Source organism: Chlorocebus sabaeus, chromosome 25, assembly GCF_047675955.1.
Source record: "Chlorocebus sabaeus isolate Y175 chromosome 25, mChlSab1.0.hap1, whole genome shotgun sequence".
Lineage (NCBI taxonomy): Eukaryota > Metazoa > Chordata > Mammalia > Primates > Cercopithecidae > Chlorocebus > Chlorocebus sabaeus.
The window spans coordinates 85,166,163-85,191,739 of NC_132928.1; the positions used below are offsets into that span (position 1 = coordinate 85,166,163).

A 25,577-nucleotide genomic window follows, 5' to 3' on the forward strand; every position below is an offset into this window, starting at 1 on the left:
ATCACATAACTAGCCTTCTCCTTTCTCGCTATAACAATTGCCTTATAACATTTTGGATTTCTACTCATGTAAAGTTACAGGTTTCAGGTTTCAGGTACAATCGCTACCTGGTAACAAACAGTGTAGACCATCTGTGTGGTTAAGGGAGAGTTCAGAAGCCCGGCAACCCACAGTGGAGAAGATCAGCTAAGCCTCCAGTGAGGTCTACTATATCTTGCTGAAGTTAGCGTCCATAAGAAGGTCATTTCGTCTAAGTTCATCAAGCCTTGTGGTCACAGGAGAATGCTGCTGAGCAGCAATGCTAAGGAAAGCCTACACTTTGGCTAGGAGTTTAGTATTGGGAGGGGTACTCTCCCATACTTTGGGAGGGAATAATATAAAATGATTATTTCCCTTCTCTTTGCTCATCTGCACCTAAACCATGAGGAACTATGCATATGCACCTCATCAGAAGAGTGCACTAACAGCAGCAAGAGAAAAAGCAGCACAGAAAACACAAGGTCACTAAGTTTTCCTACACAACAATCACTTGTCAGGCAACTGTCTGAGATGCCTAATTCTCCCCAGAGTGGATGTCTCCTTGTACACGCACACGTGTGACACACACACAGATACAGTTTGGCTCCGTGTCCCCACCCAAATCTCACCTTGACATGTAATAATCCCCATGTGTCAAGGGCAAGACCAGGTGGAGGTAACTGAATCATGGGGATGGTTTCCCCCATGCTGTTCTCATCGTGAGTGAGTCTCATGAGATCTGATGGTTTTATAAGCATCTGGCATTTTCCCTGCTTGTACTTCTCCTTCCTGCCACCGTGTGAATTTGTGAAGGTGCCTTGCTTCCCCTTCACCTTCTGCCAGGATTGTAAGTTTCCTGAGGCCTCCCTACCATGCTGAACTGTGAGTCAATTAAACTTCTTTCCTTTGTAAATTGCCCAGTCTCAGGAATTTCTTCATAGCAGCGTGAGAATGAACGAACGAACTACATATATACGAAATAATACTACATAGTACTATATGGTATACTATACAGTATACACCACTATCAGCTACGCTAGGGTACCCAAATTTCTTTCAATACAGATGCAAAAAGTCTCAAAAGATACTACAAAACTGAATTTACCAACACATAAAAAGACTTATACTTCATTACCAAGAGAGATTTAATCCCCCAAAAAAGCAATGTTGTTTTTGCATCTAAAAGTCAATTTGGCTGGGCACAGTGGCTCACATCTGTAATCCCAACACGTTGAGAGGGCAAGGCAGGAGAATCACTTGAACCTAGGAGTTTGAGACCAGCCTGGGTGACAAAGTTAGACCCAATCTCTTACTTTAGAAAGTCAATTAATGTAATACACCATGTTAACAGAATAAATTTCAGAAACCACAAGATCATTCCAATAGATGCACAAAAACCATGAGAAAAACTTCAACAATACTTGACAATGAAATATTCAATAATAATGGACAGCAGGAAACTTTCTCAATCTACTTTAAGAAATTTATTTTAAAAATCCTCAGCTAACATCATACATGATGGTAAGACTGGATGCTTTCTTTCTCAGATTAGACACAAGACACTGTTCGATCACAGGTCTCTCTCCTTAAACCAATGTGACCGGTGCAAATAGCCAAAAATAATGACAATGTAAAGAACAACAGATGAAAATAATAATTCACGTGAGAATATACTCTATAATAAACTTTACATACTTACAAATTGACAGCAACTCTATTAGCAAAGAAAATAGACTCATTTATCAATTATTAACAAAACAATTAACCTACACATAAGTTAAACCTACATACATATTACAAATACATTTCACACATCTACTATGTAACCCACAACAATTTTTAAAAAATATTTTATATTTTAAATATTTAAAAAATATTTTTAAAAATGGCTATGCAAGAAAAAAAGGAAAAGAAATACATTTCAATTTACCCATATATAACCAACATACTTTAAAATGGGGAGAAAAAGGAAATTTATTTACTAGCTTAAAAAAGAAGAACACATATTAACTCTTGTACTACTGCTTGAAGAATACTTACAGAAGTCTCGCCTCGGCTGAGTGCGGTGGTTCACGCCTGTAATCCCAGTACTTTGGGAGGCTAAGGCAGGTGGATCACGAGGTCAGGAGATCAAGACCATCCTGGCTAACACGGTGAAACCCTGTCTCTACTAAAACCACAAAATATTAGCCGGGTGTGGTGGTGGCACCTGTAGTCCCAGCTACTCAGGAGGCTGAGGCAGAAGAATGGTGTGAACCTGAGAGGTGGAGCTTGCTGTGAGCCGAGATTGTGCCACTGCACTCCAGCCTGGGCGACAGAGTGAGACTCCATCTCAAAAAAAAAAAAAAAGATGTCTTGCCTCAATGTGTTTTTTTTTCCAAAAGAAGCGAAAATCTATATTCTAGAGACTCTCTTTAAAAATTAGCAACTGATGGCCGGGCGCGGTGGCTCAAGCCTGTAATCCCAGCACTTTGGGAGGCCGAGACGGGCGGATCACGAGGTCAGGAGATCGAGACCATCCTGGCTAACCCGGTGAAACCCCGTCTCTACTAAAAAAATACAAAAAACTAGCCGGGCGAGGTGGCGGGCGCCTGTAGTCCCAGCTACTCGGGAGGCTGAGGCAGGAGAATGGCGTGAACCCGGGAGGCGGAGCTTGCAGTGAGCAGAGATCCGGCCACTGCACTCCAGCCTGGGCGACAGAGCGAGACTCCGTCTCAAAAAAAAAAAAAAAAAAAAAAAAAATTAGCAACTGATATATTCAATTTATTCATAGCTCCTAAAACATCTCATTCACACAGTGAATTTTCTTGAGAATTGTACTATAATTATTTTACATAAGGTTTTCCATAATACTTACATTTATAGGATTTATTTCCAGTAGGAGTTTTCACATGACTTTTAAAGTAATTGTTAAAATTCAGAATTTTCTGTATTTCCCAAACTACTAGGGTTTCAATCTGGTGGGCATTCTTTTCTTTATAAGGTCAAACTGCAGTATGTGTTACCATGTGTCTCTGAGTGAGTTATAGGATAAATGAAGGCATTCCCACATTTGATACATTCATAAAGTTTTTCTCTAGAATGAGTTATTTTATACCATCAGATACCACTGGAACAACTGCAGGCCTTACCACATTTTATACATTCATACGGATTTTCTTCAGTGAGTCCTTTCAAGTTTTCAAAAAGAAATGGAAAACTGAATGCTTTACATTATTGCTTATAGTCATAGGGTTTATCTCCAGTTTGATTCCTCTCATGTATTTGAAGAAATCTGGGGAAATTAAGTACTTTCCTACACCTTACATTCAGAGTTTCTCTCAAGTATGTGATCGTTCATGTTTTTGACAAAAATTGTAGTGATTAAAGCCTTTATATTTTTTTACATTTATAGGGCTTTTCTCCAGTATGAGTTTTTTTATGCTTCCAAAGAGTACTAGCACGACTAAAGGCTTTACCACATTTCTGACATTCATAGGGTTTCTCTCCAGTATGAGTCCTTTCATGGTCACGAAGGGAACTGGAACATCTGAAGCCTTTACCACAACTGTTACATACATAGGGTTTCTGTGCAATATGAGTTTTCTCATGTTTCTGAAGGGAACTGGCATATCTGAAGGCTTTCCCACATTGCTTACATGGATAGGGTTCTTCACCAGCATGAGCCTTTATATGTCCTTGCAAGGAACTGAGACAACTGAACGCTTTGCCACATTCCAGGCACACGTACGGTTTCTCTCCAGTGTGAGTTCTCTCATGGTAGTGAAGGCAATTGGAATAACGGAAGGTTTTCCCACAGTGCTGACATTCATAGGGTTTCTCTCCAGTGTGAGTCCTCTCATGGTCTCGAAGGTGACTGGAACGACTGAAGGCTTTCCCACACTGCTTACATTCATAGCGTTTTTCTCCAGTGTGAATCCTTTTATGTCTATTAAGAGAACGGGAAAAACCTAAGGCTTTCCCACATTCCATACATTCATAGGGTTTCTCTCCAGTGTGATTTCTCTGATGCATCTGAAATGAACTGGGAATATTAAAAACTTTCTCACACATTGTACAACTATAATGTCCATTTCCAGTGTGCATTACTGTGTCTCTTTGAATGCTTGTGACAGAAAGTTTTCTGACACCGTTTACATGTACACGGCTTCTTTCTGCATTCCTCACACCCATATGGGTTGTTCCAGAGTGAGATATGATGTGTCTATGAAGGGATGAATGACGTACGAAGAATTTTTCACACGCACTGCATTCACGTGGTTTTACTCCAGTAGGAATTATTTTGTTCAGATTAAAATTTGGCATCTGAAAGTTTTTCTACACTGACTTACTTAATTTTACATAGTATGTCTATCATATGACTTCTACAAAAAATGACAACCCCATCATTAATGGCTTACTAGTTATTTTCTTTTATTACTAAGTCTGAACTTACACTGCTACCAATATCAGAGAAAGTGCAGGTTTTCTAACATAAACAAATTGAACATAAATGGATTGATTAGTCTACAGCATGGTTCCCTCCCCTATAGCTATTAACAAAACAGTAATATTCTTATATGCAGTTTCTTAGTATCAAATACAGTTTGAGCATTTACTCCCTTCCAATTTCATGCTGAAATTTGATCCTCATGTTGGAGGTGTGACCTGGTGTGAGGTGTCTGGGTCATGGGAGCAGATTCCACATAAGGAGTGACTTCTCACTCTAGTAGTTCCTGAAAGATCCGATTGCTTTAAAAAAAATAAAAAATTGGCTGGGTATGGTGGCTCATGCCTGCAATCCCAGCACTTTGGGAGGCTGAGGTGGGCAGATCACTTGAGGTCAAGAGTTCAAGAACAGCCTGGCCAACATGGTGAAATGCTGTCTCTACTAAAAATACAAAAATTAGCTGGGTGTGGTGGTGTGTGCCTATAATCCCAGCTACTTGTGAGGCTGAGGCCACAGAATCGCTCGAACTTGGGAGGCGGAGGTTGCAGTAAGCCAAGGTTGTACCACTGCACTCCAGTCTGGATACCAGAGTGAGACTCCATCTCAAAAAAACAAAACAACAAAAAACAAAAACTTTGGCACTTCCTTTCTCTCTCTCTTGCTCCTTCTCTCCCCATGTGACATGTCAGCTCCCCTTCCCGTTCTGCCATGACTGGAAGCTTTCTGAGGTCCTCATCAAAGGCAGATGCTGGCTCTATGCTTCTGATAAAGCCTGCAGAACCATTAGCCAAATAAAACTCTTCGTAATAAATTACTCAGCCTAGATATTCCTTTATAGCAATGCAAGTAAACTAAAACAATACTGTTTTCAAGTGAACTATTTTTGCAAACACTTAACATCTATGTTACATTGACGTATGTATTTTTGGTAAAAACTTTGGGAATAAATTGATGTTGTCTTTAATTTATTTTGTTTGCTTGGTTTTTTTTTCCCCCGAGATGGTGTTTTGTTCTTGTTTCCCTGGTTGGAGCGCAATGGCGCAATCTTGGCTCATTGCAACCTCCGCCTCCCAGGTTCAAGCGATTCTCCTGCCTCAGCCTCCCAAACAGCAGGGATTACAGGCATGCACCACCACACCAGGCTAATTTTGTATTTTTAGTAGAGACGGGCTTTCGCCATGTTGGTCAGGCTGGTCTCAAACTCCTGACCTCAGGTGATCCGCCCACCTCAGCATCCCAAAGTGCTGGGATTACAGGTGTGAGCCACCATGGCTGGCCTTGTTTGCTTTAAACATATGATTATACACTGAAATTGTCCCCAAAGGGGACTGCTTCCTCTTGTGAGTGCAAATTACCTTAGATTTCTTGAAGAATTTTTGTACTGATCTTCAATGCTCTGGTCTTTCCCTTTGTTTCCTAAAATGTAGACCCAGAAATAGATTACAAATTATTTGAAATGATAGAAAAATTACAGATTCTAGGTGCTATGTTGGGGATATGGTTTGTACCCACCAAAATGAATGCTGTCATTTGGTCACCAATATGGCAACATCGTTCATGTTATGGGTACAGGTTCCTTATTAACAGATTAACGTCCTTGCTTGGGAATGCATGTTTTCTCTTACTCCTGCGAGACTGAATGAGCTGCCAGAGGGCAGGCTGTCACAAAAGCAAGTTCAGCTGCCAAGCATTGCTCTTATTTTCTCACTGTGTGATCCCTTTGCAGATGCCCACTCGCTTCTGCTTCATGCCCTGAGCTGAAGTAGCATCAGGTCCTTACCAGACACAAACCTGGACTTTCTAGCCACTAGAATCATAAATCATTATAAAACTATTTTTGTAAATTACCCAGAATCAGGTATTGTTATAACAATTAAAAAACAAACTAAGAAACAAGAGTCACTGCACGCTGGGTCCATGCCTCATTCCTTCATCAGCGTGTTCCCTTTGCATATTCCAAATCATGGAATGACACTGCAAACCATGAAACACTTATTCTCTGATTGACTAAGTAAGGAAATATTGTGACTCTTACCTATGGAAGCCAGATTCCTGAAGGTTTCCTGCATCACATCTCTATAGAGATTCTTCTGGGAAGGATCCAACAAAGCCCACTCCTCCTGGGTGAAGTTCACAGCCACATCCTCAAAGGCAACCGAGTTCTAAAACATTTCACATTTTTGTAGAGGATGGATGAGACTGAAAGCACTGGAAATCTGTAGTCAATTCATAAGATGTTAACCTGATTCTGCGGTGAACACTGATTCCACAATTTGGTCCCTAGAACTATGACTCTGTCTACACTTTTCTCCCACACAGCAGTCCTTTTTTTTTTTTTTCTTTTTTTGAGATGGAGTCTCACTCTGTCATCAGGCTGGAGTGCAGTGGCGTGATCTCAGCTCACTGCAATCTCTGCCTCCTGGGCTCAAGTGATTCTCCTGCCTCTGTCTCTCAAGTAGCTGGGACTAGAGGCACGCGTCACAATGCCCAGCTAATTTTTGTATTTTTAGTAGAGACGAGGTTTCACCATGTTGGCCAGGATGGCCTCAATCTCTTGACCTCGTGATCCGCCTGTCTGTGCTGGGATTAAAGGCGTGAGCCACCACGCCCAGCCAGCAGTTCTTATGCTAAAGTTGAATTATTCAGCAAGGCAGCAGCAGAGAAGGAACACCCTTCTTGTTGGTGAGTCCAGGGAATAATATTTGCTGTTATGATTTTTCTTTATAGAATATACCTGTAGCGCATATCATAACAAAGTCTTATTATCTGGTGTGCATAAGAGAGTTAATATTAGCAGTCACAAGATTACTTATCCTTAGAAATACCTGCTACAAAGTTCAAACTTTGCTGGTATCAGGGCACTTACATTTTAAGAGGCATCCCAACAACCTAAGTGATAAAAGTGGCTCACTGTTGCTCAATGGTTTATCTAAACAATCTGGAATTTGCTGAACTCCTGTTTTCCTTCCAAAAGTCTATTATTTTGTTTTATTGTAGCAGTGGTGCCTCACTGAGGGGATCAGCCTCAATAAACAAACGAAAACACACTCTGAGCACTGAGTATCTGATGAGCTTCCCTGGGAGACAATATCTCATATGTGATGTCACAACTTTTTAATTGGGAAATTGAGCCCAGTCTATGTGGTTACACCAAGAGAAAACGTGTAGAAGCTTATAAGTGGTTCACTCAAGCCCAAATTTAATCAAGAGGTAATTAACACTAATAATCAATATTCAATAATCTAAAAATAATTATTTTACAATTTCTATTGAAAAATGTCAAAGCAGAATGGAATAAGTGAAAAGGCATGCGTTCAAAGAAAAAAGCTCAATGTCATCTAGATGTCACCTCTCACAAATGATATTCATGTAAAATTTTGTAGATGCCTGAAACAGACTTTCTAGCAGTTCAGCAGAAACTACTTTTCAAAACCTACAGAAATAATAAATGCTTAACAACCGTCAAAGTCTTCTGAATAACAGTGTGATGACTTGTCTAACATCCATCAATGATTTTCAAATGTAATATTCAGGGCAGTGTAGTACAAGCAGAGGATAAAGAACTAGGCCAAGAGAAAGGCATATATAGTCTTTAACAAGCTGGAACTGATACAGGAAAGCTGACTAATAACAGAGGAGGCATTGCAGGACAGGAAAGGAAGTACCAAGCACTTTAAACATGGAACAAAGCTGTTATTTAATTGGAAAAGAAAAATGGATTGCATTGCCCTCTGTTAGGTGGACAATAATCAATTTGTTGTATATTCAAATGTAAAAAGTACAAATAGACCGCTTGCAGAAGTCACAGACAAGGTTTCTTCTGACAAATGAATAGGAGAAAAGGAGCAAACAACAGAGACCGACAAATTCTTTTTTTTTTTGAGACAGAGTCTGGCTCTGTCGCCCAGGCTGGAGTGCAGTGGCGCGATCTCAGCTCACTGCAAGCTCCGCCTCCCGGGTTTACGCCATTCTCCTGCCTCAGCCTCCCGAGTAGCTGGGACCACAGGCGCCGCCACCTCGCCCGGCTAGTTTTTTGTATTTTTAGTAGAGATGGGGTTTCACCGTGTTAGCCAGGATGGTCTCGATCTCCTGACCTTGTGATCAGCCTGCATCGGCCTCCCAAAGTGCTGGGACTACAGGCGCCGCCACCACGCCTGGCTACTTTATTTGTACTTTTTAGTAGAGACGGGGTTTCACCGTGTTAGCCAGGATGGTCTCGATCTCCTGACCTCGTGGATCCGCCCGTCTCAGCCTCCCAAAGTGCTGGGATTACAGGCTTGAGCCACCGCGCCCGGCAAGACTGACAAATTCTAATATATTAAAATTAGGGGAATTAAAAGACAAAAAACAGTAAAATAAAAATCTGCAATACATGCAATATAAAATAAATTAGTGTGCACAGTAAAAATGAATGAAAACATGATTTAAAAATGGGGAAAAAATAAGCAAAAGATACATAACAAGATAAAAGACCATTTATGGAAAGAGATCCATTTTCTTGGTAATAAGATAGCCAAATAGTATGGCATATAGATAATAGTTGACATTCTTTAGAAGAATGAAAATTAGACAATCTCAAGTGGTGATTACCACACCAAATAAACACGCAGAAATGAAGGCCAAGGCAGTGGATAGACTCCATTGCTATTTCCAGTAATTTGAACTTTATCACAATCTACAGTCCAGTAATTTTTCTCTAATGTCCAGAAAATTTATTGTGCCTTATCCAGGTTTATATTCGGCATTCTTAAGGAAAAGCAATTCCAACCATGAATTTCTCATCCAGCCAAAATAAGCTTCATAAGCGAAGGAGAAATAAGATCATTTTCAGACAAGTAGCTACTAAGATAATTTGTTACCACTAGCTCTGCCTTACAAGAGGTCCTAAAGGGAGTGCTAACTATGGAAAGGCCATTACCAGCCACCACAAACACACATTTAAGTACATCGACTAGTGACACTATAAAACAACCATACAAACAAGTCTGCATAATAACTAGCTCACGACACAATAACAAGATCAAATCCACACATAGAAATAGCCCAGGAGTTCCAGACCAGCTTGGACAATCTAGTGAGACATTGTCTCTACGAAACAATAAAAAATTAGCGGGGCCTGTCAGCACATGCCCATAGTCCCAGTTACTTGTGAGGCTGAGGTGGGATGACTGCTTGAGCCCAGGAGGCAGAGGCTGCAGTGAGCCGAGATCGTGCCACTGCACTCCAGCCTGGGCAGAACAAGACACTGCCTCAAAAAAATAAATAAATAAATAAAGTGAAAACAAAACAAAACAAAACAAAACAAAACAAAAAAACCAGATGCTTGTAAGGTTGTGGAGAAAAGGGAATGCTCATACACTGCTGGTGGGAATTCAGTTCACTCATTTTGGAAAGCACTGTGGCGATTTCCCAAAGACATTAAAACAGAACTCCCACCAACCCAGCAGTCCCATTTATTGAGTATATATCCAAAGAAACAGAAACCACTCTACCGTAAAGAAATGCGCATGCATAGGTTCACGGCAGCATTGTTCACAAATGTGTATACACCACATCTTCTTTGTCCAGTCTACTGCTCATGGGCATCTAGGTTGATTCCATGTATTTACTATTGTGTACATGTGCCCCTGAACCTAAAATAAACATTTACAAAACAAGCAGAATACATAGACAAGAAGAGTAAAACACATAATAAAAGAAATGTGTGTCTTAAATCTTCCGTAAAAAGTCTCTAAGGGCACACCAGCAAGTTGGATAACATTGATGAGGTGAACAAACGTCTAGAAATACACAGTGTACCAAGACTGAATCATGAAGAATTAGGAAATCTAAACAGACCCACAGTTATATGATATTGATGTAGTAATCAGAACCCCTAAATTATAAAAACCCAAGACCAAATTGTTTTACTGACAACATCTATTGAACATTAAAAAAATTAATACCTGGGCGCGGTGGCTCACACCTGTAATCCCAGCACTTTGGGAGGCTAACATGAGGCAGGCAGATCATGAGGTCAGGAGATCAAGACCATCCTGGCTAACATGGTGAAACCCCGTCTCTACTAAAAATACAAAAAAAAATTTGCTGGGCCTGGTGGCGGGTGCCTGTAGTCCCAGCTACTCGGGCGGCTGAGGCAGGAGAATGGCGTGAACCTGGGAGACGGAGGTTGCAGTAAGCCGAAATTGCGCCACTGCACTGCAGCCTGGGCGACAGAGCAAGACTCTATTTCAAAAAAATAAAAAAAAAATTAACACCAAGCCTCCTCAAACTCCTCCCAAAAAAATGAAGAGAAAGCAACACTTCTAAACTCAGTCTATAAGGCCAAAAATTTACACTTACACTAAAGATGGACAAAGACACTACAAAAGCTACAGATGTAACTATAAAATACAGTTATATAAAGTACAGTTATAACTACTAACTCAGAACTCTTCACTTAAGTACTAATGCAGAAATCCTCATTTAAGTACTTAATGCAGAAATCCTCACTTAAGTACTAACCATATTTAGCATCATAGTAAAAGGATTATGCACCAAAACCAAGTGAGATTTATTCCTAAAATAAAATGGTTCAATATATGAAAAATCAATCAGTGTAATACATAACATTAGCAAAGTGACTGAAATATCATAACTATTGCAACTGATGCAGGAAAAGTATTTGGCAAATTGTTAAGACCCATTCATGATACATACACAATAAACGAGGACTAAAAGGAAACTACAATATGAAAAACCAGCACTAACATCACCATCAATGCTGAAATACGGAAACGAACAAGTAAAAAACCCTTTTCTCCCAAGATGAGGAAAGAGCTATAGAGAACACCTGCTTTTATCACTCCCATTCAACACAGTATTGGAAATCCGGGGCACAGTGATCGGGCAAGATTGTTGTACAGATTTAGCATTAATGTGCCAAATGCTGGCAACAGAAAATAGCACAGACTTATCCACTCTAACAAATTCTTCATCCTGCAAGAAACAAACTGATGTTTTGGTTAATTTTTGTAATTCACCAATTTATGTATCATACTTTTGTGTGTGGAAACGTATTCACTTTTTGTAACCATAAAGGAAGAGAGATTTTTCCTATTTCTCTTCCCTAGTAGGATTCCTGATTAAAAGCCCTAGAATTTCATTTGAAATTACCCAAAAGAAGAGACCTCAAAAAATTACTACATATGCTCAGGGGAATGAAAATAACATATATCAAAAAAACTCTTCTAAACATTGGCTTAGGCAAAGAATTCATGACCAAGACTCAAAAGCAAATCCACAAAAACAAAAATAAACAAATGGCACCTAATTAAATTAAAAAGCTTCTGCACAGCAAAAGAAATCATCAGCAGAGTAAACAGACAACCCACAGAATGGGAGAAAATCTTCACAAACTATGCATCCTACAAAGGACTAATAACCAGAACTTACAAAAAACTCAAACAAATCAGCAAGAAAAAATTCCATCAAAAAAGTAGGCAAAGGGCCGGGCGCAGTGGCTCACGCCTGTAACCCCAGCACTTTGGGAGGCCGAGGCAGGTGGATCACAAGGTCAGGAGATCGAGACCATCCTGGCCAACATGGTGAAACCCCGACTCTATTAAAAATACAAAAGTTAGCTGGGCGTGGTAGTGGGTGCCTGTAATCCCAGCTATTTGGGAGGCTGAGCCAGGAGAATGGCTTGAACCCGGCAGGTGGAGGTTATAGTGAGCCAAGGTCATGCACTCCAGCCTGGCAGAGGAAGACTCTGTCTCAAAAAAAAAAAAAAAAGTAGGCAAAGGACATGAATAGACAATTCTCAAAAGAAGGTATACAAATGGCCAATAAATATGAAAAAAAAATGCTCAATATCACTAATTATCAGGGAAACGCAAATTAAAACCACAAGGAGATACCACCTTACTCCTGTAAGAATGGCCATAATCATAAAATAAAAAATAATAGATGCCAGGATGCTGGTGTGGATGTGGTGAAAAGGAAAATCCTCTACACTGCTGATGGGAGTGTAAACTAGTACAACTGCTATGGAAAACAGTATGAAGATTCCTTAAAGAACTAAAAGTAGAACTACCATTCAATCCAGCAATCCCACTACTGGGTATGTACCCAAAGGAAAAGAGGTCATTATATGAAAAAAACATGGCTGGGCGCAGTGGCTCACGCCTGTAATCCCAGCACCTTGGGAGGCTGAAGCGGGTGGAAGACCTGAGGTCAGGAGTTCGATACCGGACTGGCCAACATGGCAAAATCCTGTCTCTACTAAAAATACAAAAAAAAAAAAATTAGCCGGGCATGGTGGTGCATGCCTGTAGTCCCAGCTACTGGTAGGCTGAGGCATGAGAATCCCTTGAACCCACGTGACGGAAGGTTGTAGTGAGCTGAGATGGTGCCACCACACTACAGCCTGGGTGACAGTGAGACTCCGTCTCAATTTAAAAAAAAAAGAGAAGGCAAGAAAAAAACACTTGCACACGCATGTTTATAGCAGCACAATTTGCAACTACAGAAATATGGAACAAACCTAAAATGCCCATCAACCAATGAGTGGATCAAGAAAATGTGGTGGAATACTACTCAGCCATAAAAAGGAATGAAATAATGGGCTTTGCAGCAACTTGGATGGAGTTGGAGGCCATTATTCTAAGTGAAGTAACTCAGGAATGGAAAACCAATTATTCTATGTTCACATAAGGGGGAGCTAAGCTATGAGGATACAAAGGCATAAGAATGATCCAATGGACCTTGGTGATTTGGCAGGAAGGGTGGGAGGGGGTGAGGGACAAAAGATTACATACTGGGTACAGTATACACTGATCAGGTGACAGGACCAAAATCTCAGAAATCCCCACTAAAGAGCTTATCCTTGTAACCAAAAACCACCTGCTACCCCAAATTTATTGATATAACATTAAAAAAAATTTCTAATTAAAAAAACTATATATATACAAAGTGGATATAAAATATTGACATATGTGTATATAAAATACCTACATACAAATGTAGATATTTTAAATCTACTTCTTTCTTTGCCTCTTTGTAGATATTTTATCTTTAAAGCTCTATTGATGAAATACATTTCACGTTTACCTAAGGCACCAATAAATGAACAAATCTTTGCAAGAGGACAGCCCAGGAAGAAGCAGTGCTAACTGGAACACAGGCATGTTTGACTCACATGTCAAGTAAGACCATGACTAAAACAGGAGATTCTCTGGTCCCGTTCTCCTCGGAGACTAGGTACTCAAGGACCACCTTCCCAGTGCACTGCGCTGTGGCCCACTGTGTGCCTAAGGTGCAGTTTGCTTGGCAGGTTTTTGTGTCATGTTCCCGGGTATCAGTGGAACCCGCCCCCGATAATTCAACGTGAGTCCTTTTCTATTTTCCCTAAGTGTCGGCCGGTCTGAGAAATAAAGGGAAAGAGTACAAAAGACAGAAATTTTAAAGCTGGGTGTCCGGGGGAGACATCACATGTTGGCAGGTTCTGTGATGCCCGCAAGCTGCAAAACCAGCAAGTTTTTATTAATGATTTTCAAAGGGGAGGGAGTGTATGAATAGGGTGTGGGTCACAGAGATCACATGCTTCACGAGGCAATAAAATATCACAAGGCAAATGGAGGCAGGTTAAGATCACAGGACTGGGACAAAATTAAAAATGCTAATGAAGTTTCATGTCCCACTGGGCACGCATTGTCATTGATAACATCTTATCAGGAGACAAGGTTTGACAGCAGACAACCAGTCTGACCAAAATTTATTAGGCGGGAATTTCCTCGTCCTAATAGGCCTGGGAGCGCTACGGGAAACCCGGGCTTATTTCATCCCTTATCTGCAATCATAAAAGACAGACGTTCCCAGAGCGGCCATTTTAGAGACCTACCCCTAGGAACGCATTCTCTTTTTCAGGGCTGTTCCTTGCTGAGAAAAAGAATTCAGCAGTATTTCTCCTATTTGCTTTTGAAAGAAGAGAAATATAGCTCTGTTCCGCACGGCTCTCAGGCAGCCAGACCTAATGGTTATCTCCCTTGTTCCCTGAACATCGATCGCTATTATCCTGTTCTTTTTTCAAGGTGCCCAGATTTCCTATTGTTTAAACAATTTGTGCAGTTAATGCAATCATCACAGGGTCCTGAGGCAACATACATCCTCAGCTTACGAAGATGATGGGATTAAGAGATTAAAGACAGGCACAGGAAATCACAAGAATATTGATTGGGGAAGTGATAAGTGTCCACGAAATCTTCACTTCATGTTCAGACACTGCAGTAAAGACAGGCGCTAAGAAATTATAAAAGTATTAATTTGGGGAACTAATAAATGTCCATGAAATCTTCACAATTTACATTCTTCTGCCATGGCTTCAGCTGGTCCCTCCGTTTCAGGTCCCTGACTTCCTGCAACACTGGGAAGAAATTTTCTTGTTCTTTAAAGATTGTTTTTCTCCCTTCACAGGTGTGAAAGAATTGAGAGGGCAGGAATCATTTCTGTCTTTCCCTCAAAATACCAGCACTGGATTGGATGACACCAGTGTCTGTCCCAGGAATAAAAACTGGGGTTGAGCCTGTATGCCCAGCTCCAGTGATAATGCACACCTGGAAAGAGTGAAACAGGAGACTCTGAAAGAGGTGAGGAACAATGCACAAAGTCGAAGAGGAAGTAACTGAAGGCTTTGTGCAGGAGCTGAGGAAGCGGATTCTTCTTGACCACAGGGATCCAGAAGACCCGCATCTCCTTTCTGCACACCCCGCCTGTCACCCTGCTTTCCTGCCTCCCCTGGACTTGAAACTGGCTGAAGACTGCACAGGAATGCATCTTCCCCACACCCCATTCCACGTGAAAAACCCTAAGTGCATGTGGGTTTCCTGGCACAGCTGCCCACACTCATACTGGCTGCTGATTGGCTGGGGACTGGTACCCTGCCCACACTCATACTGGCTGCTGATTGGCTGGGGACTGGTACCCTGCCCACACCCATACTGGCTGCTGATTGGCTGGGGACTGGTACCCTGCCCACACTCATACTGGCTGCTGATTGGATGGGGATTCCTCACCCTTTGCTTCCTTCCCTTCTGCCATCACCTGGGGGCTGGTCCCTGGCTTAGGATGCACCAGTTAACCCACAATGACGGGGAAGGAAGGAGGGAATTTCACATTTTCTTGTTCCAGAATCACTTTAATGCTTAATGCTTCCAAATTTGTTTTGTCTCAGAAAAAAAAATTATATACATGTTTGTGTATATATATACACACACACACACACACACACATATATAATTTTAAAAATTATATATATGTATATATATACACACACACATAATTTTAAATATATATTTTTACATATATTATATTTTTTACATATATATATTTGGGTCTCAGAGAAAAAGGGATTTTTTTTTGTTTGGTTTTATAAAATGGGCTGTGGAGTTTTTAAATGCTATAGGCCCGCCCCATTTGAGGCAGCTAGTTAAGGGGAGGGGGTGTCCCACCAGCTTGGGGTACCTCCCCCAACTCCAGGGACTCCCTTTCCCTCTGGCTCCTCTCCCTTTTCTAAGTGAAATTAAAATGCTGTAACATTTTGGAACCTCAGTTTCTTCGTGTTTTTTGTGGGGTAGGTTTGAGGCTTCAGGCCATTTGTTTTTTTGTTTTTTTTTTTACCTTGTGGAGAAAATAAGATGAGGGAGAAAGGAAAAGGGGAGGAAACTTCTCTCTCACCTTCAGCTTCTTGAAAATGGGCCCCTGTGGAATAAATCTGCCAGTTTTTATTTAAAAAGAAACAAAAAAACAAAAAACACAAAAAACAGGTTGAGGAGAGACACTCGAATTGTCCTAAGACATGAGCTTCTGAAATGAAGGGCACAGCAGCTCCAGGGCCTCCAGATGACCCCCTGTGAGGCTCCACTCCCATCACTCACCGGTCCTTGGAGATGACTCACGGTCTGGCTTCCCTGGATGCTGCAGGGTCATGGCCACTGTGGGCTCCTGGGACATCACCAGGCAGTTCTGAAGCCCAGGACCATGAAAAGACAGAAGGGTGGCTGAGGCCACATCACCGTTGTAGTTTCCAAAAACAACCCTCAACCCAAAGACATTCTGATAAAGTATCTGCACTTAGGGGAGATGAAAAGAGGAGAGGCAACTAGATCATTTACAGTGCAAGAGTGGGAGATGATTCTCTGCTTCTCCCGCATGTGCAATGTTCACAACCAAAAAGCAAATCTTAAAAAGTAACATCTACTATTTAGTGAAAAAATAATAAACAATTAAAACTATGTCTGTGTTTGAAATGTATAATAAAGGACAAATAGTGGATAATGTTGTGAATTAATGAAGTCTAACTCAAATGTAACTCTTGCAAATTACTCACAAGAAAATTCAGGTTTAACCAACCACAAACCTCCAATTAATCTCTGCAAATATCTACGGAATAGTCCAAATAAGAGGACTACATAACTGCAACCAATCAGCCACTCTGTAAAAGCCTTCCCATCAGGCCCCTCTGATGGACCCTCAACTCACAAACCATGACCAGGAGCTCCCTCAAATCACAAACCATGGCCAGGTGCTCCCTCAAATCACAAACCATGGCCAGGTGCTCCCCGATGTATGAATCACTGTTTGTTCAAATAAACTCTTGAAAATTGAAAGGTGCTGTGTTTAATTTTTGACAGGAGAAAGGAGCGACTGAGAATCCCAGGAACCACAAGCTCCTCCCACACATGAACACCCCTCCCCAGCAAGCAGGGACTCTCCCCTGATGACCCTTCTGTTATCCTTGCAGGATGCCCAGGTCCCCACTGCAGACCCAGTCCCCGCCCTACAGCCAGGGGATACTGAGGCCAGGCTGCACCAGCAAGCAGGAGGGGCTGCAGACTCCGGAGCTGACTGCAGGGTGGCCTGGGTCCTGCTACAGCCGTTTCTAGCAGGTTTTACCCACACCTCGCCCACTTCTTGGGAGGCCTGGCTCTGCACATTCCTGGCTTCTGGGGTATCCCAAATTTCTTCCTAGGGCTCTTCCAGTTCCTGCAAGTCACGAGGTGACAGAGACCACAGCAGAGTCACCTGGGGCTTCCCAGAGCCCAGGAAACAGCCACGGAGATCAGACCACAAGCTCAGCGGGTAGAGGCACAAAGACAGCGGCCCAGGCAGATCGCCTCCTCTCTCACTGTGCTGCTGACTAGACAGTTCCCAACTCAGTGCCCCTGACTATACAGGACTCCCGGCCCTGCCCCTCCATCTGTGAGTGACAGGGGATGCTACCAACCATGTGACTAAATCAGGTCTGAACCCCAGGTTTTTGGCTACAGCTCTACTCAGGCAGGGCTTCCACCTGAGAGCTGGGGGAAGGGCCCCAGCCAGGGGACATTCGCCTGGAAGCCAGACTTGGCCTTGGCTTTCCACAGTGGGCCGTGTCTTCCTGCAGTCCTTGAACTCTTCCTGCTTCTTCCTCCTGAACACAGGATCCCACGTGTGCACAGGGAAGCACAGACTCAGTGACCAACAGAGCCATCCTGACCTAAGGAAAGGATGCTTGCCCGGACCAGGCTTTTAATTTGGGAGGAGGCTGCTGGCCCATAGCCAAGGCTTCCTCAAACCCCATTCCTCAACCTGCTCATATTCGGCCGCAGAAATAAAAAATAAAAAGACACTGACAAAGAACTAAATGTATGAAATATATGGAAAAACTAGAGTTATATGGCAGCAACAGTCTATACAGAAATTAAAAGAGAAGAAAACCAAACGTTTAAACTGGCTCAGAAGAGGACTCTGCTTCACCCACAGTTCACAATGAAAACCCACATTTGGAAAGTTAAATATATTTCATGCTTGGAAGCCAGACCCTGACTTCAGTGGGGACTGTTCCCTGGTGATGAGGCACGGAGACCCTAAGAGTTAACTCTGGGAGCTCAGCAAGCCCTCCTATCTATCAGGTTCTTATGTGAGAAAATAAAGCCCCAAAGAAAAGACTGACAAGTTTGACGGTTCTAAAATTAAGAACTGTCCATCAACTTATAGAATGAAGTGAAAAACAAAATGCAACCTAAGAAAAAGTATTTACAGTCTTTACAAATGAATATGGATTAGTGTTTGGAGTGTGTTTTACAAAAACATACACACACACAAATGACAAAAGCAATAAACATGCAAACAGGTAAAATGTGAGAAAATGATGAAAAACTATTTCAAAGAAGATGAAAGACCACACACACACAAATGCTCAAAGCAAATGGTAATTAGCAAGAAGCAATATACAACCACACAGAAATAAACAAGAATAATTTTTTTTAAAGACGAGGTATCTCCGTCACCCAGGATGGAGTGCAGTGGTTCCATAACAGCTCACTGCAACCTCAAACTCCTAGACCCCAGCAATCCTCCTGCCTCAGCCACCCCAGTAGCTAGGCAGGTGCTGCCATGCCAACTCATGTTTATTTTTAATTTTTTTGTAGAGATGGGGGTCTTGCTATGTTGCCAGGCTGGTATCAAACTCCTGCCTCCGTCTCCCAAAGCACTGAGATTACAGGCGTGAGCCACCACATCTAGCCTGAATAAATACTGAAAAGGAATAAAAGCACAGGCATGAATAGTCAAGCAGCAAATCTGTACATTCCACTGGCAGTTCTTAGTAAATCTGAATGTATCCATCATCTACAACCCAGCAATTTTTTCCCAATAAGTAATATATTTATAAACTGTTAGCACTTGGGGACAAAACCAAGAATAACATCGTCACATTAAAAACAAACTTGAAACAACTCAAGTCCCGTAAGCAACGGAATGGGTGAGTAAACTGGTTGACCCCTCCACCCTCAGGCAGCAGTATGTGTGCAACAGATTGAGGCAAAGAAACCACAAAAAGAAGCCACAAAGAATAAAAAAAGAGGCCAGGCATGGTGGCTCACACCTGTAATCCCAGCACTTTGGGAAGCTAAGGCGGGCAGATCACCTGACGTCAGGAGTTTAAGACCAGCCTGACCAACATGGTGAAACCCCGTCTCTACTAAAATACAAAAACTGGCCAGGCGTGGTGGCGGGCACCTGTAATCTAAACTACTCAGGAGGCTGAGGCAGGTGAATTGCTTGAACCCAGGAGGTGGAGCTTGCAGTAAGTCAAGATCACACCACTGCACTCCAGCCTGGGTGACAGAGCAAGACTCCCTCTCAAAAAAAAAAAAAAAAGAAAGAAAAGAAAAGAATAAAAAAAGAATCAGGACCGCGATCACCTCTGTGGGCAGAAGACAGGTGGGATCAGGGAGACACACCAGAACTGCCCAGGGCCTCTTTATTCCCCGGGTGCTGAATCCATGACTCTTCACATTCTTATTATTTGAATTTAGCATAAAACAATTTATTTCAATAATTATCTTTGCTTTTTCAGATCACATCTATTAACTTGATTTTCAAATAAGAAAATACGAATCTTATATACTCACGTTCATAAGCGTAGGGCTCACCCTCACTGTGGGGAGGCAGCCCGGGTGGCTCACTCCTAGGCAGTGAATGAGGAAAACTTGAGCAGCCACAACATTCAGTGCTGGGAGCTCCACACTCCTGACTGTCCCCTCCTCACAGGGTGAAAATGCTCCTTCCTCCAGGGTCTCAATTCTCACCACTGACCAGTCACTGAGAGTCAGTTCGAGGTTCTGACATGTGATGTCTTTTCTTCTGACACTAAATGTGTGAAGTTTGCTGAACACCAACCAATTCTCCAACACAACTGAACGTGCAACTCAATTCGGAACCAGTGGGGTCGGCGCAGACTCCACCTGTTTGGGGCTCATCCCACAATGCTCCCCCCACTCCCAAGCCCCAGGGCCATTTGGACTTCTGAGCTACTATGAACTACAGACTTCCATAACCCCCTCCTCAAGTTTAATAAATGGACAGAACTACTCACAGAACTCAGCAGATCACTTTATTTATATTTACAGTTTATTATAAAGGACACAACTCAGAAACAGTCAAAGGGAAAAAATGTATAGGGTGAGCAAAAGAGGCAGGGAAAGGTAGGGTGGGTGGGTAACCCTGGTGAACAGCTGTGATTAAAGAAATCCGCTATCATTTCCATGTATCAAGAGCAGCTTACTGCAAACAAACATCCTTTTCATTGTGACTTAGATGATGCTTTCTTTTTTACCTCTCACAAAGCCAGACACAAACTCCGCAAATTCTTTTTTTTTTTGGCCTCATAAACAATTAGATGAACATTTTTCTCTTCAGTAGTCAGAACAAAATACCCGTTATCCAAACTTTGCTTAACTTTCTCTCCTACCTCCAGACCCCCAAACTCTGACTCTTACTTAGCCTCAGTCAACATATAACCCCTCTTTACATCCTTCCTAAGAATAGGCTGACTTCAGGGTGAAACAGTCTCTGATCTAGGATCTGATTTTGCCACCTCCATCCTGCTGTCTCCCTCCCAACTCCTTTCTAATCATGTTCGCTCCTCCCTATGAAAGAAAGCCCTCTTCTGTCTAACCTTTGAGATGCTTACAGGTCTTATATTTGATCCTTTTCCATATCGCAATATTCCTTTAAAGTTACTTTTAACCTAAATTTGAAATTATTTGATAAGTAATAAGTTAATAATGGTGTAAATAGGAGAAGGGAAGCTGGAGTTTGAGAGTGTGGGGAAGGAACCGGAAATATAGAATTTTACTGCAACAGTCCCAGGACAGTAACAATTATACCCTTAGAAAGGGCATCACAACCCTCCTCCTATCCCAAGAGCAGCCACATCTGCCTGTGGATCCTCAGCTCTCCAGGGCCTTGTAGCTTCTGTTAGTATAAAGGGCTCCTTTCATGGTTGGTGTGAGCAGGACAGGCTCCCCAGGAAGAACGAACAGGCTCTTCAATAGCCTCCTCCCACAGGCTCAAGATTGGCCTTAGCTGTAAGTCACTAAGCTCAAGTTTCTGCTCTCCCAGTCAAGGTTATTCATTTTTTAAACCATAATAATAATTATATTTAATAATACTGTTACGTTAATATATCAATATGTATATGATGATTTAAAAACAATGATTATGATTTAAAAGAATTGTTATTATTCTTTATTATTATATTATTCTTGAGACAGGGTTTCAATATCACCCAGACTGGATTGCAGTGGTGCAATCATGGTTCACTGCAACCTCAGCCTCCTGGACCCAAGCAATCCTCCCACCTCAGCCTTCCAAGTAGCTGGGACTACAGGCATGTGCCACCAAACGTGGCGTTTTTTCTATTTTTTGTAGAGACAGAATCTTGCTATGTTGCCTAGGCCAGTCTCAAACTCCTGGGCTCAAGTGATCCTCTTGCTTCAGCCTCCCAAAGGGGTAGGATTACAGGCATGAGTCACCACACCCAGCCCACATTTTATTTATATTTTATTTTTTCAGACGGAGTCTTTCTCTGTCACCCAGGCTGGAGTGCAGTGCCATGATCTCTGCTCATTGCAACCTCTGCCTTCCAGGTTCAAGTGATTCTCCTGCCTCCGCCCCCCAAGTAGCTGGGATTACAGGTGTGCACCATCACACCTGGCTCATTTTTGTATTTTTAGGAGACACGGGGTTTCATCACGTTGGTCAGGCTGGTCTCCAACTCTTGACAAGTGATTCCCCCACCTCGGCTTCCCAAAGTGCTGGGATTACAGACGTGAGCCACCGCGCCCGGCCCCACATTGTTTTAGATGAAAAAATACTCAGTGTTTGAAGAGTCCAGCAAAATCACTCAAACTCAGTTTTTATGTTTGTTGGAAGGAATAAAATTGTAAGGCACTTACATTTTATACCTCAACAGGAAAAGCAGAAGTATTTATTTCACACAATAAACAAGTCACTTAATTATTTCCATGATAACAAATTATTTCATAAAGAAATTATTTCTATGTTAACACATCTAAAAATGCCAAGTCCCCACCCACAGATTTACCATTAACTTGGACATCCAGGTAACAGGAAACAGAGTCATCCACTGTCACAAACTCTCCGCTGGGCACAAAGGTGGAACTGATGCTTTAGTGAGTGTTATTCACTAATTTATCTACTATACTTTCTTGTGAAAACGTATTTTTCTGCAGCAACAATGGAAGACAGTGTCCCTATTTTTCCCTGGTAGCATTCCCAAAGCTAAGCCCTGGAATTGGGGTTGAAACTATCCCCTAGAAAAGAACAAACCTGTGAATCTTACTACGCTCCCTCTGGGGAAGATAAAAGGCATTTAAGAATTTTTAACAAATGAAATATATGACTAGATATGTAATATTTTTCTGATATACACCTCTTTCTTGGCCTTTTGAAAATATTTTCTTCTCTCTCAAGCTGTACTGATAAAATGTATTTTTCAATCAGTGAAAAACTGAAGTTAAAATAAGTGAACAAATATTTTCAAGGTGACAAACACAAGGAGTAGCAGTACTGACTGACACGGACATGGCTGACTCAAGGGTCAAGTCAGACCATCTCATCACCTGAATCCTCCCACCCCATCCTGCTCAGGGAAGTACTTAATGCCCATCCTCCCGCAAAAAGCTGCGCTGTGTCCCCACTGTGCCCTCCCACCCCATCCTGGTCAGGACAGTACTCAATGCCCACCCTCCCCCAAAAAGCTGCGCTGTGTCCCCACTGTGCCCCAAATGCATTTTGCTTTTTAGGTTCCTGCCTCACTGCGATGGTTGGCGGGCGGGGAGGGTGTTTCCTTGCACTTTGGAATAGCTGTTCTCCCTTTACAAGTATGAGAGAACTCAGAGGGCAGAAATTCTTTCTTCCATTAATACCAGTATCTGATTGCCTGACCAGCATTTTGTCTCTAAGGAGTGATAACAGGGGTGAGAGAAAAAAAAAATCTAAGACCCACTGGATTAGCTTTTTAGAGGAAGAGTATAGAAGAGTATCCCAGGAGACTCCTCTCAGTTCCAGGGGATTCATGCCATCCAGCTGTTCCTCTGAGAGGCTCTACCCCTAAACCTCACCTTGTCTTCTGGGAGAAGAGGACCCAACGGCTGACATTCACTATTTATGACACTCCAAGAGACATGGCCAGTGTGGGCACATTAGTCATCCTCAAACAGTTTTTGAACCCAGGACCCAGAAAAGACAGGACGGCGGCTGAGGACACATCGCCACGTCAAGGTTCCAAAGGGAAACCTCCACCCAAAGACCTTCTGGTAAAGTGTGTGTGCCTAGGGAAGACAAAAGGAGGAGAGGCACAAAGAATTTTTTCTAGTGGACTAGATCAGGTGATTATTCTGTTTTCATGTGAAATGTTCAGGAACAGCTCCTCACTGCTCAGTGAAAACATGATAAACCATTAAAATACTGCATCTGGTTCAAATGCACAATAAAGAACAAATAGTTAATAATGTTGTAAATTGGAGAGGGGAAGTTGGAGTTTGAGAGTATGAGGAAGAAACTGGAAATTTAGAATTTTACTCAAGTTCTAGAAGAGAGGCTGGGGAATACGGTCATGGATTTGAGACCCTGCTTGCCATACATTTGGAAAATGCAGGGGAAACCAGTACCCCTGTGGAAATAATTAAACAGGAAGAAATTAGACTGAAGTTGTAGCAGGACAAGCTGCAGACAAAACCCCTCAGACACCGAGTTAAAGAAGGAAGGGCTTTATTCCGACGGGAGCTTTGGCAAGACTCACCCAGCTCCCCGAGTGAGCAATTCCTGTCCCTTTTAAGGGCTCACAACTCTAAGGGGGTCCGCGTGAGAGGGTCATGATGGATTGAGCAAGCAGGGGGTACGTGACTGGGGGCTGCTGCACCGGTAATCAGAACAGAACAGAACAGGACAGAGATTTTCACAACGCTTGTCCATACAATGTCTGGAATCTATAGATAACATAACCGGTTAGGTCAGGGGTCGGTCTTTAACCAGGCCCAGGGCGCCGCCCGTGGATTTCATTTCTGCCTTTTAGTTTTTACTTCTTCTTTCTTTGGAGGCAGAAACTGGGCATAAGACAGTATGAGGGGTGGTCTCTTCCCTTAAAGTGACTAAGGTGCCCTGAGTTCCTCACCGAGAAAACCTAAAGGAACTTCATGCCTTCGTTGTAAAGTCACTTGAAGGGAACCAAAACTTAACCAACTCCAAATCATCAATTTACCTCTGATTACATAACCGGGAACCATCCACCGAAATAATCCGAATAACAGAACTACATAATTACAACCAATCAATTATTACATTGGGATCGCTTTGGGCTGGGCAGGGTAATCCTAGCACTTTGGGAGGCTGAGACCAGGAGTTCAAGACCAGCCTGGGCAACACAGAGAGACCCCCCCCCCAACCCGCCCAATCATTAAAAGAAAAAATAAATTTGGTTTGCTTCCTTACACACTTTAGAAAAGCCTTTCCATCAAGACCGTCCGGTGGCCCACAAACCAAAAACCGTGGCTGGGTGCTCCCCTACTCATGAATCGCTGTTTGCTCAAACTCTGCAACGCTTTAATTAAACCTCAGTTTAATTTTCAACAGGATTAAAGAGGGACTGCAAACGCCAGTGGCCACAGATCCTCGCAGGCGCGAGTTCGCACCCCGCGCTGGGCCTCTCCCCTGAGGACCCTCGGGTCTCACTGCAGGATCCCGGGGAAACGGGGCTGCGGGTGCCGGGCTGGAGAGGCAGCGGATTCGGGCAGGACAGAAGTCGCCATGCAGAGATGGGAAGGGAGCCCGGGGTGCCGCTGCCCGCCCAGCCCTGCCGGGCGCCAGAAAGGACCGAGGGCCGCGCCGCGCCAGCAGGGACCCGGGTCCTCCCTCGGGAGCCGACCGCTGGGAGCCCGGGGCCGGGGGCCGCCACAGCCCCTTCCCTTCTCCAGACCCCAGGCGGCGCAACTCACCATTTCCCAGCTTCCGGGGTGTCCCGACATCCTCCCTGCGAATCCGCCAGTACACGCAGGTCACAGGAGGACCCAGGCTGCGGCAGAGCCTCCTGAACCCCCAGGAGCGAAGGAGAAGCGCCGGCTACTGACCGCGCCACGCACGTGCGGACACTAGAGACAAAGGCCGGGCAGACCCGGAAGCCGCCTCGGGTTTTCCAGCGGAGCGCCTGATTAGGCAGTCCCCGCCCCGGTGCCCCTGATTGGGTAGGGTATCAGGCCCCGCCCCCTGAGGCCCTGAGTGACAGGTGACACGCTCCCACGCGTGTCTG

General features: G+C 42.9%; 2 protein-coding genes across 5 annotated transcripts in view; both read right to left on the minus strand.

The window, feature by feature from the left end:
- The window catches only part of LOC140710301 (endogenous retrovirus group K member 8 Gag polyprotein-like), a 393,717-nt gene that overhangs the window by 141,119 nt on the left and 227,021 nt on the right, over positions 1-25,577 (minus strand).
- Positions 1,492-25,457, minus strand: ZNF124 (zinc finger protein 124). 4 transcript variants are annotated; one of them, XM_007990044.3, is made up of 4 exons: positions 25,267-25,457; positions 6,483-6,609; positions 5,803-5,863; positions 1,492-4,042 (listed from the first exon to the last, which is right to left on the minus strand). In XM_007990044.3, the coding sequence occupies exons 1-4, from the start codon at positions 25,294-25,296 to the stop codon at positions 3,391-3,393; spliced, it is 870 nt and encodes a 289-aa protein (XP_007988235.1). In that variant the 5' UTR covers positions 25,297-25,457; the 3' UTR covers positions 1,492-3,390. The 4 variants fall into 4 exon arrangements, with proteins under 4 accessions (XP_007988235.1, XP_007988236.1, XP_072868026.1 ...); XM_007990045.3 differs by having other exon boundaries at positions 6,483-6,663; XM_073011925.1 differs by lacking the exon at positions 25,267-25,457 and adding an exon at positions 9,940-15,649.